Source organism: Mercenaria mercenaria, chromosome 18, assembly GCF_021730395.1.
Source record: "Mercenaria mercenaria strain notata chromosome 18, MADL_Memer_1, whole genome shotgun sequence".
In the NCBI taxonomy this organism is placed as follows: Eukaryota; Metazoa; Mollusca; class Bivalvia; order Venerida; family Veneridae; genus Mercenaria; species Mercenaria mercenaria.
The window spans coordinates 49,081,937-49,097,101 of NC_069378.1; the positions used below are offsets into that span (position 1 = coordinate 49,081,937).

Sequence of the window (15,165 nt, forward strand, 5' to 3'; positions counted from 1 at the left end):
TTTTTCATAAAATGGCCGATAGTCCTCAAGTCTACAGTTATCTAAGATGCCACAAAAGTTAAATATTACTCCGTACGAATTTAATGCAATTCCTTATTGGCAGTATAACTTGGATACTAAGTGAACGTTTAAAACACAAATGGTGTCCATGTTCATGGACGAGCCGGCCTTAAATTTGAATGAATTAAGGTGTGACGTGATAAATGTTTGAAAACATACCACCTTACTAACCATTTGTAAGCAGTTAGCAACTTTTACCAATAGTTTAGACACCATGCTTCTGAACAGCTCAATAAAAGTCGCTTTACTGCATACACTTGGGCTATTTTCTTACCTTCATTTTTGTATGAATATAGTATAATAAAACATAAATATGATGCTGAATCTTATCTCAATGCGAAGTCCAAAGCGCATATGCTCATTAGTTTTGGTGCTGTATCGGCCGTGTATAAACTAGCGACTGAAACGTGTTTTTCCTATTTTCACTGTGTTATTGACATGTTTATACATATGTAGATATAAGGATCTTACATACCTGCCTGTGTAAGACGGGGTTTTCACTACCCGAGAGACAGTGTGAAATGGAAAACTGAGCGTTTTCGAGGTTTTTATCCATGCTGTCCCGAGGGTTGGGAAAACAGCTGTCTTACACAGGCAGACATGTTAGATCATTTTTCTTGCCTATCACGTTCAAAATAGATTGTGGAGACAAATAGATTTGGGTATTTCCTGACATTATCTATAAAGTTTATGATGTCACAATAGTGCCCAGTACTATGTGACGTCACCTTAGTGCACGCTATTTTAGACAAGAAAGACAGGAATATCTATCCCCGGCGCGTGCTCGAACAAATGTATACTTTACCCGCATTAACGTAACTATTAGCATGTATAGTTTATTAGGTTGAAAAGCGGTAAGCAGCCAATCTCAACAAAATGACCCAAATAGAATAGAACAAATGAGTAAAAACAAAAGTCATTACTCAATGTCATACATAACATTTTTTGTTAATAACGGGTTTTCTGGGTGAGGAATGGACAATGTGCCATTAGTTAAAATTCGAATTGCAGTTCAGTGGTCGTGAAAAGAACGTGAGTGCAAATGTGATTTTCAACTGCCGCATTTTTTATATTTCAGTTAGTACAACATGAAAACTGCAATGAAGCTCGAAAATTTTGGTAAAAACACATTTTGTGAGTTTTGCGCTTTGAGGAAGAATGATACAAAACTAGAGTAGAAAACAAATATGACATTATCATTGTTTTTATTTAACTATAGATTTCCAAATTCGCCTCTTAAAATGCAAATTTAACTTAAAATGCATAATGCAAAGACGTTAAACATAAATATTTTTGTTAAGGTAAATATGATTTTGTTTCAAACCCTCAAACTTCACTATCATAACTATTAAACCTCAAACTTCACTATCATAACTATTAAACATTACTGTCAAACATATCTATTTATCATAGACATTATTTTCATTACAGAGGAACACTTCCCGGTTTGTCTTGAACACTTAAGTGTAACGTAAATATCAAGCAAAATATTTTATTTAAATACTTTGAAAACTATTGCATAAAGTACAATTCATCTTCTAAAGTTGAAAAGTCATCTATTTTAGGCCAGCAGACATTTTAAAAAGTATTAGTTAGATTACTTATCTGCATATGGATATCTGTTCTTGTCCATTTTGAAAACAGTGTAATTTCATATCGAAATTAAATGATTTTAGGAATAAAAAATTTACCCTATGATTTTTATAGTCATTGAAAAACATACCCAAAGGAACCAATAACAAAATTCAAGAATATCTACATAACATTTTGCATCAGCCATACAGACAGTATAAAAAGAAATGCTGAATTTCAGCTTAACAGATCTGTAACGTAAATATCAAATCTTCAAAAAACAACTAAAAAACAACTCCCTCAACCTTTACCAAAACATATTTTTCGTCAGGTATGACAAGATTTGTACATGAATATTTTTAAGTATCTGTAAACATGTAGGTCTTCAATAAACACATCATACTTGATCCTGTGGTAACGTAAATATCCCTATTGTTTCAGAACTAAAACTTGAGAATACATTACTTATTTTTGCATTAAATGGTTTTCAATAGTTGTCCAGTTATTCAATGTGGTTTAAGCCTTTTAATGTATTGAAATGAACATTAACGATTTTTGATTTATTATTAACATGACATTTTAACTTATGTAAGTCGACAATATAGATTAGAAAATTTCGAGTAAAATCTCTTGAGTTACAACGTCGAAGTTTTCAGCTTGTATATTGAATTTATTGAACACGGGAACCACCGATTAGTTAAGACTTTTAGCATTCGAAAAGGCACCATCGTTATCATGCTGGTCAGACCTCGCTTAAAACGCCCAGATCTGTCTCTTGTCAATTAAGATAGTTAACTCTCACGTGCTGTGTGTCGGCATTCTTCACAGTATCTAAGCAGATGATGGTGGGCTACAGAATTTGGTTTGCAGGAATATCTTCAACGTTGTATCTGTTTTTATCAATGTGAATATTTTCCACCCATTTTCTCCATTGTTTACGTGTAAACTACTCGAGTACATTATCAATTGGTTAACAAACAAGAGGGCAAAGATGGCCCTAGGTCGCTCACCTGAGAAACACACCATAACAGTGTAAACATGTTTGACCTACGGATTTCATGGAAACAAATATTCTGGCCAATTTTCATTAGAATTGGACCAAAAATGTGTTATCTTGAGTTTAAACAAGCATTTTATTTGATATGACATAGTGATCTAGTTTTGAGGCCAGATGACCCATATCTAATTTTGACTTAGGTTTTATCAAGGCAATCATTCTGACCAATTTTCATGAAGATCAATTGAAAAATACAGCCTATATCGCATACACAAGGTCTTTCTTTGATTTGACCTCGTGACCTACTTTTTGATCCTAGATGACCCATTGTCAAACTTGACCTAGATTATATCAATGCCAGAACTGTAAAATTATACATAGTTTTGGTTGTAATGTAATAGTTTTACAGACATGCGTACTGCTTACTTCTTATTTTGTACATCTACGAATCGTAAACGCGCGAATAACCTTTCATACACAATTCTGATTTATTTCTAGATGAAATTTTGAAATATTTGCGTTACAACGTCTACAATAGTTTCCATCCAACGTACCGTCTAAATCTGACAACTTTCCAATACCGTTACGAAGTGAGTCAATATGTGCAAATTTCCGAAAGGCGTAAGTGTTTATGAGAAGTTGTTCAACTTGAGATATATTGTACATTTCACATGCAGGATATGATGGACTATGCAGACCATGACGTGTTATGTAGTTTGCACTTGGTGACAGTTGGTTTCGCCAATCTGAGGACATCTGTAATCCACAGCATATTCGCAGTATATCCCAGTAGCGGAAATATTCAACAATATGCTGTATTGTTTCATTCGATAAACCAAAAAAGGTCTGGTATTCATAAACAATGTTGTGACCACGTTTGGATACCAAATCGATATCAGCAATATATGGAACCGTAAAGTTTTTATTACGAACTTTCTGTCTATTCATACTCATTTCATGTTTTTCCTCAGATGTCAAGGCTTCGCTTGATGTCATGAAAATCCAAGTATCAGACGGAATTTTCGTCAGAAGACGGCTTACATTATGCGTTTTTATAACGTTATATTTCGTGGATTTTTTCTTTTCATGATAGCATCCAACAGAGTTCATTTCATCTTCGTGCAAAATTGCCATAATCAAACACAATATTTGGAACTGTAAGGTTGTTGCAGTGCGATGCAAACCATACTGTACAATGCAATCGGGAACTTTTCCAAAACACGTCTGAAATATAAAAATGCAACACGATAATAAGCGTAGAAGCATACCCTGTAGACAGCATATCTACAATAATGTGGTGAGAAATACAACTTTTAGTTATTGACTTTTATTTCCTCAACACAAGTGCATTACGTAAGTACTCTTATACCATATTTCAATTTTAAGAGGATCATTTTCAAAATGATGCCTCCAATCTCAACCCAGATTTTATCAATGAGTACGTCCGAACATGTAAGACTTTGTTTTGAAATTCAAAAATAGTGTTAAGGTATTGGACCCGTAATAAAGTACAATGTACCTCCTTTTTGAAGAGTATTCAATTCCTACCATAAACCTACTTTGACTGCAATTTTCAGGGGGAGGGGGCGTAGGTTCTAGCCCCACTGGGACCAAATTTTTCTCCCATATTTTCCTTTTTTAGCTCGACTTTTCGAAGAAAAAGTAGAGCTATTGTACTCGCCCCGGCCTCGGTGTCGGCGTCGCCGTTGGTTAAAGTTTTTGATAAAGTCAAATATCTCTTTCACTATCAAAGCTATTGATTTGAAACTTAAAATACTTATTAACCATCAAGGTCTACACCAGGAGAAACAATCCACATAACTCTGGTTTGAATTTTGACAGAATTATGCCCATTTTTAACTTAGAATGTTTTGTTAAAATTTTTGATAAAGTCAAATATCTCTGTTACTATTAAAGCTTTTGGCTTGAAACTCAAAATAGTTATTTACTATCAAAATCTACACCAGGAGACACAATTCACATAACTCTGTTTGAATTTTGACAGAATTATGCCCCTTTTTAACTTAGAATTTTTGGTTAAAGTTTTTGATAAAGTCAAATATAGGAATTTATGTTCTCTTGAGAAATAAATCTATGTTATTTTTCAGTAGGTACGCATGAGCTATAATTTCTGCTTCTGTTACTCTAATCCAGTCCATATAATATAACGTGCCTCGATTAATCACTTTCACGCACGAGTAGTTCACGGGTTGGGTCGTTTTGATCAATTTTATATTTCAAACCGGTTCATTCCTTCACAAATAACTAAGCAGGCAAGTCGACACTTCATGTATAAAAATATGTTCATCACATGTTTGAAGAGCTGGCGTTTTCCAGTAATGTTGCCACAGAGAGGAGGATGCAAGAAAAATGCAGATAAGTTTTGAACAAATTGTCTTTTTCCTTTACAGTGTATTTCATTAAATTAAAGAAGGGTGCAAGTCTGCAGTGGTTGGCCGCTGGGGCACATGAATGGATGTTTTCATGTGTTGTTTGTGTCCAACAGTCATTTGTTGTTTGCGGTATCAGGGGCTGGGTTCTTTTCGAGGGAAATCCCCGTTTCTATTGAAAAGTAGCAGCAATCGTCATTATTTGTTTGTTGCCGTTTTGTTGGGACGTTGTGTTTTGGATATTGGCTGACAGTTTTACATGTCTCACGTCAAAGATTTGACACGTCGCAAAATTCTAATAATTTAGGATGAAAGCTCCAAGTTTACACTGCTTATACAGTCAAAACTAAACGACTATCCTCAACGAATAAGTGAAATATCTTTGAACATTTCAAGACCGAAGGCATCAATACGTGCATATTTTACAACAGCATTATCAACAACATTTTATTTGTTTCACTACTGCCTTAGATATACACTCTATTACAAATGAAATGCAAAAATTAAAAAACGATTGAAAATTGAGAATGAATGAACACATCTTTCTATGGTTGTTGCTACTAGCAGTTGAATACTTATAAAGTGTAATAATTTATCATGCTGTCCATTATGGTCATGTTGCTGTCATTACAGATGGTTATAATACTAAGTATACTAGAACGGATTTAGTAGATTTATGTACAGAAAAGGTCGACGTTGGTGAACACGACTAGTGGTCAAGACGATTCTTATGATGATATTGGAATGGACGATTTGGATGATGATCACAATGATTATCAATTTATTACTGACATTGTTATTATGTCTCTCAGAGGAGATACTGGTCCAACGCACTCGTACAGGAGAATTAATTTTGTTTGTTTGTTTGTTTGTTCAAAAATGCCTTTTTACGCTGTCCGTGTTGATCACGTGAGCTATATAAAATTTATATGATCCACAATTTTGGTATGCCTTTTAAATGTTTGATACTGCGGAGTATCTTAAAATTCAAGCTCACTTCCTAGGTTGGCCACTAGATCAGCATCTTAAGTTTGGCGTTCGACTGGCCTTCACTTATTATTGGTGTTAAGGGCGTGCGCTTCTTAACCGTTAGAGGGGGCCTTGACCTACATGGTCGGCCGTTCAACCAAATTCCTCGAATTGACTGTATCTTATATTAAACAGGGATTACAACTCTTCGGCCAATTGGTCTTTGACCCGTCGAAAGTTGTTTATAAATGTGTACTTGTAAGTCAGTACACATTATATATTTTATATATTTGTGGATCACTTTGCTACAAACCTCTAACATTTGGGTATGTTGAAACAGACATCACCCCCCTGTTTATGTCCTTGAGTGCCGCTTAGTGGACGCATTGGTCGAGAGGGCTAAGACGCTTTCCCACGGAGGTGAAGGCCCCTGGTTCGGATCCTGGCTACTCCCATTGCGGTGTGTCCTTGGGCAAGGCACTTTATCACGTTTGCCACAGTCGACCCAGCTGTAAATGGGTACCAGCAAACTGCTGGGGGTAAGGTATAAATGGTTTTAACTGTTCTTGGGGTGGGGTCGCTCAAAAGCTCTGCAGAACTTGTGTTAATTGTTTCACAAAGCGACGGTAAATAAAATTACCTTTACCTTTACCTTTTACCTTTTAGTGCAGTTGATTGCTTGGAGGGTTAACTATTGCGCGGCACAATGTGCCCGATCCTCACCTTTGCACCCGTGTCTGTTGCGTACAATGTATAACTAAACAAATTTATCAGTTTGTGGAATAGTATTCTCCAGTATTTCGTGCGTTGGATATCAATTTTTCTTTTCAGTTTTGCAGGTCCGCATAATGGTGTGGTCGCCATATATTATTTATTCCTCTGTGTGTGTGCGTGTGTGTGTCCGTGCGTGCGTGCGTGCGTGTCTGTCTGTCTGTGTCCATATGTCCGTCTGTCACAAAACTTGTCCGCACTCTAAGATGAACATTTCACATCCGATCTTCACCAAATTTGACGAAAATGTGTTTTGATCATAATATCTCGGCCAAAGTTCGTTAACTTGCCAAATCGGCTCAGGCACTTCGGAATGAAGGCCCTTGAAACTTGTTTTTTTTATAATCAAAGCACTGAAAGTCTGATAAGGCAGTCGCGTTATAATCAAAGCACTGAAAGTCTGATAAGGTAGTTGTGGGAGATATGCGCCTTTTCAAAAGCATCTCTAGTTTAAGAAATATAATATCGTGGTTATTTACTAATTGTTCTAATTTTATAATTTTGATGGTATCCTCATGATGATGATGATGTTGATGACGTTGGGCTAGTAATCATACCTTTGAACGCAAAATTAAAATATGATGATGATGATGGTGGTGGCGGTTATGATGATGATGATTAGACTATGCATTTTACTGTACATCGGGTAATAATTACAGCAGTACTATGTTGACCTTCCGAAACTGGAAATGGCTTTAAATTAATCATACATTAAGTATTAGATTGCGACACATTTTATTCATTATACAGCAGTACAATCTATTGTTTTGTTTTATTTTAAGCAGGTATTGAAAGTAAATTTCTTTTGGGCGATGGGTAAAGAAAACAGGCATGTGGACAACAGAAATTTATGCTGGTGTTGGGTAAAGTAGTTAAAATATGTTATTTGGTAGCATTACCTGAAGGTAAGTAGTCAGGTAAAAGCTACATGTTATTAAACCGTTGTCTGCGGTCCCTTTTGTTCTACCATCTAAATCGGTTTATGACCACATTATTTATGTTAACGCTTTTTATCAAAAACTATTTTGATGTGGATGTCGTAGAAGCGAAAGATAAAAAGTCGATGTTATTGAAAAGTTGTATTTGGTCCGTGTTCTACCGTATATGATACAGACTATACATTGGTTTATGTCTGTAATATCTATGTTTACGCTTGTAATTAAATTGTTTTACTGTGGCTTTTGTTAAATCAAAATTCTAAGGAGGTTAATTTGATCGAACTGATTTGAACGGCATATGTCATATAAATTTTGCTTTCGAATTACGACTTTGACTGTGTTTTCAGTGCTAGATGGTGCCTGCGCATGCATGTATTATGTAAGAAAATATTCCGTATTACACTGCCAGTGGCTTAGTCGTACAGGAATTGCAGTAACATTGATTCTTGAATATTGCAATAGTATGGTATCTTAATGCCGCCATCTATTTAATAATTTTCGTCCAAACTGTCAAATCTAGGGCTGTGCGCTTTGCGACTTTATCGTAATCACGAAATCCTTTATCAATAATCAACATCTGTATAGTATTTCTATTATTTAGTTATTTGATTCCGAGGGGGTTAACCCAACATAATAGATAATAATTTTGATACTATATTTACTTTTATTTAGATGCTTGTGTATGCAGCTTCTATATCCTCTTGTCACAGGCGTTGTGCTGTCGATATATGTCATTATACCGGAACCAAGGAAGAAGCACTGTCTAGTCGAACAATACACTAGAAATAGAAACGCAGCCTGAGAGCACTGTCGAACCATTTGGTGGTTTGCATGAGACTAATTCTAAAATAAACTCGGAGTGGCAGGGTGGCATGACCTCGGTAGAGTTCTTTCACCTTAGACTGGTGAAAGTAAATGGAAACTTTGCTAGCAGGGTAAGCAAAACACTATTAAGTAAAATTTTTGATCTATTCAAATATACGTAATTACATACTTGAATAATGGCTGAATTATAAAGTGCGCGTCTTATAAAGATTACCACCTGACCTATTTCGGGTTAGATCCAACAAATTATCAGGGAAAAAGTAACTGCTGCATATTGTTGATTAGATAAAATCAAGAGAAATAATGGCCAATTAGAGTTGAATATAGCTTATATTGCCATCTTTGAAAGTAAATTATCCGGAAAATCTGGTATTATTAAAGAAACGAATGCTTGCATGTGGCTATTCAGTAATTAGATACAATATTCAATGTACCATTTTATGGACGAATTTTATTTCCTAAAATATTTGGTGGCCCTCAACACACTTTGTGCATTTCGGTATGGCATATTGTATACACAATCACCAGTATAATTTAGGCAATCAGAGCAAAATCCATTATCAATGTGTTGAGAATTCGTTGAGCATCTTGGCCTCGGAATTTCGGCAGCTGGATTTGCTAGCAGAATTTGCAATTTTGCATTCTCCTTCCATTGTCTAGTACATGTGTACTTATCATAAATTTAGAGCTTCAGCATCATAGCGTTGCCTATTTTGTTTCTATGCAATTTGGCTAGAAATCTATCATTTCATGCTTCATTTCATGATACTTCTATCTCATACAATATGCCATGATATTTCATTAATTTTCTGTAATGATATTATAATAATAAAAGTCACGGCCTTATCCCATTCAATCAGCATTTGTTATTTATTGTCAGTAGTCAGAAGCGACAGACTGCTCTTACTGATATATGGTTAAAATCTAGGTCAGTTCTCGTCATGGTTAAAACAACATGTCTCTCAGAGTGCGGGCGAGTCTGTCGCTTCTTATTTTCATGTCCTACAGATAAAATAACTCTGTAAATACTATCAAAGCTTTTGACTTGAAACTTAAAATACTTGTTTACCATCAAAGTCTACACCAGGAGACACAATTCCCATAACTCTGACTGAATGTTGACAGAGTTACGTTCCTTTTAAACTTGGATTTTTTGTACTGGCAAAGCTCTAAGTCAGATTCAAGCACTGAGATAAGTCGAGCGCGCTGTCTTACGGACAGCTCTTGTTCTACTAAGTTTTTACTTCTTCCAAGACAATGGATGTATTGTACAAAAGTGGAAAATTTTCATTTTATAAGTGATTTCTTGCTGTTCAAAGTGAATGTATCTCTGAATCAGGAGGGGTAGAGTTCGACATCTTTGAAAATACTGAGTTACGTGCGGTAAAATTTCTCTATTTTGCCTTCATTCTTTAGATTAGATATTGTGGGAGAAATGCAGGTAGGTTTACTTCTGCCCCAAGGTTATTTTTGAATGAAGTGAGCAAAATTCAAAACAGATCCACAGGATTCGACCTTAATTTTTCAGTGTTGGAATTAGAATTCTGTCTCATTAAATCTGTTTACTTGAGGCACCCTAGAAAAAAATGATATTTACAGTTTTATTTTGTGTTTTATAATTGTTTAACAATAGTTTGATGTTTCTTTTATCAAAATTAATGTTGTAATGAATTCTCTGCAAACGTTTTAGATATTGGCCATCACATTGAAATTTGTCTCTACTTGAGTTTGAGGAAATACCATAAATTATACAAAATTTACAACAAAAAAAACGGCACGGTAAAAGTTGTTTAAAATTTGGAACACAGTGCGAAACATGGTCAACTTTAAGAATATACCAATCAAATCCATTTTTTAAACATTACTCTTAGGGGTCCAATACCTTAAGATCAGTTTTGGGATAGAGATGTGATTTATATGTAAAATTTGACCAAATTTTTCATTTTTAAACTGCTGAAATGGGTTTATTTTTTTTTTGCTTTTCATGAATCCTACAAAAGAAATATGGCGTTACTGCATTCAGAACTTCATCAAATAATATTGCCTCATACAGCAAATCGACATAAATAGTCCTATCATTCTATCTATTTTCTTGCAAACTGTTCTCGTTTAAAAATACGTCCCAGAAGTGTAATACAGGTATTGGATTATTAGTTTGCAAACATTTAAGTCTTATAACTTATTTTCGTGAAATAGTCATCTTTACGATTTTAAGGATTAGCCATGCCATTTCACAGTTATGTGTATCATGTTTATTATACTCTTGCTTTACCCCTTATCCTGTTATTTCTATTATTATACTCTTGCTTTACCCCTTTCCACGTTAAATTTCTATAATTATACTTTATTGTCTTAACCCTTATCCTGTTAAATTTCTATTATTATACTCTTGCTTTACCCCTTACCCTGTTAAATTTCTTTTATTATACTCTTGCTTTACCCTTACCCTTTTATATTTCTATAATTATACTCTTTTGACTTACCCCTTGCCCTGTTAAATTTCTATTATTACACTCTTGCTTTACCCCTTACCATGTTAATGTTCTATTATTTTTTCTATTTCTTCTTTATTATGAACTTGTCCATCTTTAAATTTGGACAGTACCATTAACTGTTAAAAGGGGTGCTTACCAAAACGATACTGACTGAATACCAAATAGTGAGATCACAAGGTCTGTATACTTCCCCCCCCCCCCCCCCCCCCCCCCCCAACCACCACCACCACCACCAATCCCCGGTTCTGTAAGGTTACAAACTGACCTCCTTTAATTAGAAAAATAATGGAGTTTTGGTGCATTAAAATTTAACTAAAGTAAAGTAAATGCTGATTCACATCACCCGCTGAACGCCAATATAATCTTTGTTTGGAATCGGCTGTGCCACAAAGTATGGTGCATGATGATGGACTGAGTGAAGAAAATTCGAGAAATCTGCGGAGTAGTAAGTAAGGTAGTGACGGTGATTCTTTATATGCCACCAGGGATGAATTAGATACAATCTAGTAATGAAAAGGAATGCCAACGAACGGTAGGATAGCATACATACATATTCACAGTGGATTGCAAACAGGAAGATGCGAATGTAGAAAGGACAGTTATAAACAAAACGTTAAGAAAGTATATAAATGTGAAAGAAAAACCGATAAGAAACGTAAATAATTACAGTTAGCATCTCATGTACCCGACACAGACTTTAGAAGATGAAGCACATGAAGAAGATATATTAGAGACAAGTAATTATGTAAGTACTGGAAAAAGGGGAAAATGTTAACTGAAAGAAGGAATTGATCAACTACAGATACACAAGAGGAATGGTCGACACATGATAGAATGACACAAAGTATTAATATGCATGCAATAACATTGGGAAAAGGCTTGAAAATGTGAAAAATAAAGAATGAAATACGATGGAGAAAGGAAAAATGGTTAATCAAGAGCACCGCCTTGCGGGTGCTGATGCTCATCTGATTTTTTTGTATAATAGAAAAATTGTCCTACCCATAATTTTCTAAGTCCAAAAAGGGCCATAATTCTTGCAAAAAGCAGGATGGAGTTATGTCTCTTGATGTACAGGGTCAGCTTATGATGGTGAACAACTGTTGCAAGTTTCAAAGCAATAGCTTTGACAGTTTATGAGAAAAGCTGACCTAAACATAAAACTTAACCAAGCAATCTGATTTTCTAAGTCCAAAAGGGGCAATAATTCTTGAAAAAAGCAGGATGGAGTTACGTTTCTTGATGTACAGGGTCAGCTTATGATGGTGAACAAGTGTTCCAAGTTCAAAGCAATACCTTTGATAGTTTAGGAGAAAAGCTGACCTAAACATAAAACTTAACTAGGCAACGCCGACGCCGGCGCCGATCAAGTGATGACAATAACTCATCTTTTTTTTCAAAAAATCAGATGAGCTAAAAACTGAAATACGAAGGAAGGATATGTAAGAAAATAAAATGAAAATAAAACACCCCAAGATGTCTAAAAGAAGAGGCAGGATGTAAACGAAGGAGAAACATAAGATGGGACACAACGTTTATATAGAAATGGAAAAGATTCTGAAAGAAAACGATCATCGGAAAATAGTGAAGTATACAGTAACAAACATGAAAAACACTACAATACAGTAACAAACATGAAAAGCACTACAATACAGTAACAAACATGAAAAACACTACAATTCTGAAGTGGAAAATAGAAGTGAAAGTAGATATCATTAATTCAGGCCTTTATGAAGAAAGTAAGTAAAGAGAAGCCAGCCACCTAGGGCACAAAATGGCACAATTTCGTGGCATACTTTGCATTTGTCACAAGCAAAACATCAAGTAACATAATGTAACATTACGTAGCCTGATTATAGCTCATGAAATATTGTTTACTGCTCCGTAGTCTGGCCGATTTTAGAAAACGAAGTAGAAAAAGACACTTCTTCTCAGACACATGTGACATAAGTAACGTTCATTTAACATCCTTGTAACCTCCTTATAACATCCATATAACACAACTTAAGACGTTTTTCGGCCAAATTTAAGAAACGAAGTGAAACATGCGTAACATTTTGACTACAAATAGACACCTCTTCTCAAACATATGTAACATAAGTAACATCTATGTAACATTCTTATAACATCCTTGTTACATCAGCGAATATAGGGAGCATCGATAAAAAACAAAGTATTAGAAAGCGGTATGGATGAACCCTCCACCTACCCCGTCATCCAGCCCCACCCCCACTCCCAACCAGAAACAAATGGACTGTTAAAAGAAACAAAAACTGTTTTATTTGGTAATATATTTCACTTCCAAAGATTCTGCTTTGAGCTTCTCGCCAGTTTTGCCAAAATTATTGTTCATGTCGGTACCGAGTACAGAAGTTAGCCGCTCTGTAAGTACACGGAAGATGAACAGAATAAGATTTATAAGACAAAAATAACCAGAAGGCGAAGTGTCCTTACAGATGAGGATTATGAATGATGATGATGTGTTTGAAATACCTATTCTCTTAGGAGATTGTATCTGAATAAAATGACAATTAGGATTTAAGTTCATTTGACGATGTGAACAAACCATTTCACAGAAACGGGTCGTTTAAATATCCTTGCAATCTTGTAGACTACGCCACTAAAATTAAAATTCTAGGGCTCATTACAGGCGTACAGGCATAAAGAAATCTGAACCGTACCATTAGAAAACCAACATAGTGCATTTACGACCAGCATGGATCCAGACTAGCCTGCTGTTCCCTTTCAAAGCCTACTGCAATTAGAGAAACCGATAGCGAACAGCATGGATCCTGACCAGAAGTCTGGATCTATGCTGGTCGCAAGTGCACTATGTTGGTTTTCTCGTGATGTGGCTCAATTATGCTTTTTCATGTTTGATGCGAATCCGATAGGAAATGCCAGTGTTACTTCTGTACTTCAACTTAAACTGAGTCCATTATGTGAACAAATGACAGTGAAAATTCTTTTTCAGCAGTATAAATGAGTTTTAAGCGAAAATTTTCAGTCATTCCAAAGTCATCAGGATATTTCAAACGGCAACTGGAATTTAATACTGGTCTTAGCAATACCATAATACCTTTTAAATTATTCTTAATTTTTTTGTTTTTAGAAATACGACCAATTTTGTTTGTAAACTCTTGATCGCACGACCTATAAAAGAGTCTTAGACGAAAACTTTAAAGTGAATTCATTAGTTTATACTTTTCATATTTCTGTTCATTAAAATGAAGCATTACTGAAAAGTCACAAGTTTTGATAGAATGAAACTGTTGTAAAATATAATTGAAGGTCTGTACCTCACATTTCTCTGTTTCGTTTTTCTTCAGTTCCGGTTCCTGTAATTTAGATGTTGGCATGGATCTTTTTATTACGTCCAGTGTATTTATAGTTTTTAAAATAGTTCGATCACAGTAACATTCCCTTCTGCTCATAATGAAAATAAAATAATTAGCAGTACATAAAAGTATTAAAGCACAGAAACACATATATAATTTAGAATTTAAAGCCATGTTAATGTTTAATGTTGAAAGATCATAAAAAGGTCTAATCCAATAATAGTCAAAATAATACACAATCTTGTTTGTTCTGGGTAATTTGATACCGTAAGGTAACGTTTATGATAATAAAAATCGATAGCCTACAAAAGGTTTATATAATATAACGTCAATTTTCTATCTACTTGTCAGGTTTAAGTCTTCTTCACTATTGGGAAATGTACAGTATACTGTCTACAACAAGAAGGAATAAAACATTAGATAGATTATTAATTTACAAATCAGACAAAAATGTAATATATCGGGTAAAACATCACCCCTCAAGGATTAAGCGAGTGAGATTACGACAGATTACGCAGCAAGGATAAGGAGTTCGTTCCATTTCTTCCGAGCAGAATAAAGCGCATACTGAAGTTAAAGTTTAAAACACATGCTTTGTCAGAACAGAACAGAATAGAACAAAACTTTATTAACTCAAATCATATACATGACATATGAGTACACATTGAAAATAATGTTTCAAATACTATCTTAAAACACAAGCTTTGCCATAGTGTTCAAGCTCGTATGGTCTTATATTTGAGTAGGTTCATGTGTTAAAAGACAATACATTTTTTTATTTACACCCATTCACAGCCGACTCCTTACAAA

At 34.9% G+C, this 15,165-nt stretch overlaps 1 protein-coding gene across 1 annotated transcript; it reads right to left on the reverse strand.

Moving 5' to 3' along the window:
• Positions 1–1,254: 1,254 nt before the first annotated feature.
• LOC128550453 (uncharacterized) lies at positions 1,255–14,699 on the reverse strand. Its single transcript, XM_053529538.1, has 2 exons — positions 14,317–14,699; positions 1,255–3,853 (listed from the first exon to the last, which is right to left on the reverse strand). The coding sequence occupies exons 1-2, from the start codon at positions 14,527–14,529 to the stop codon at positions 3,101–3,103; spliced, it is 966 nt and encodes a 321-aa protein (XP_053385513.1). The 5' UTR covers positions 14,530–14,699; the 3' UTR covers positions 1,255–3,100.
• Positions 14,700–15,165: the final 466 nt, after the last annotated feature.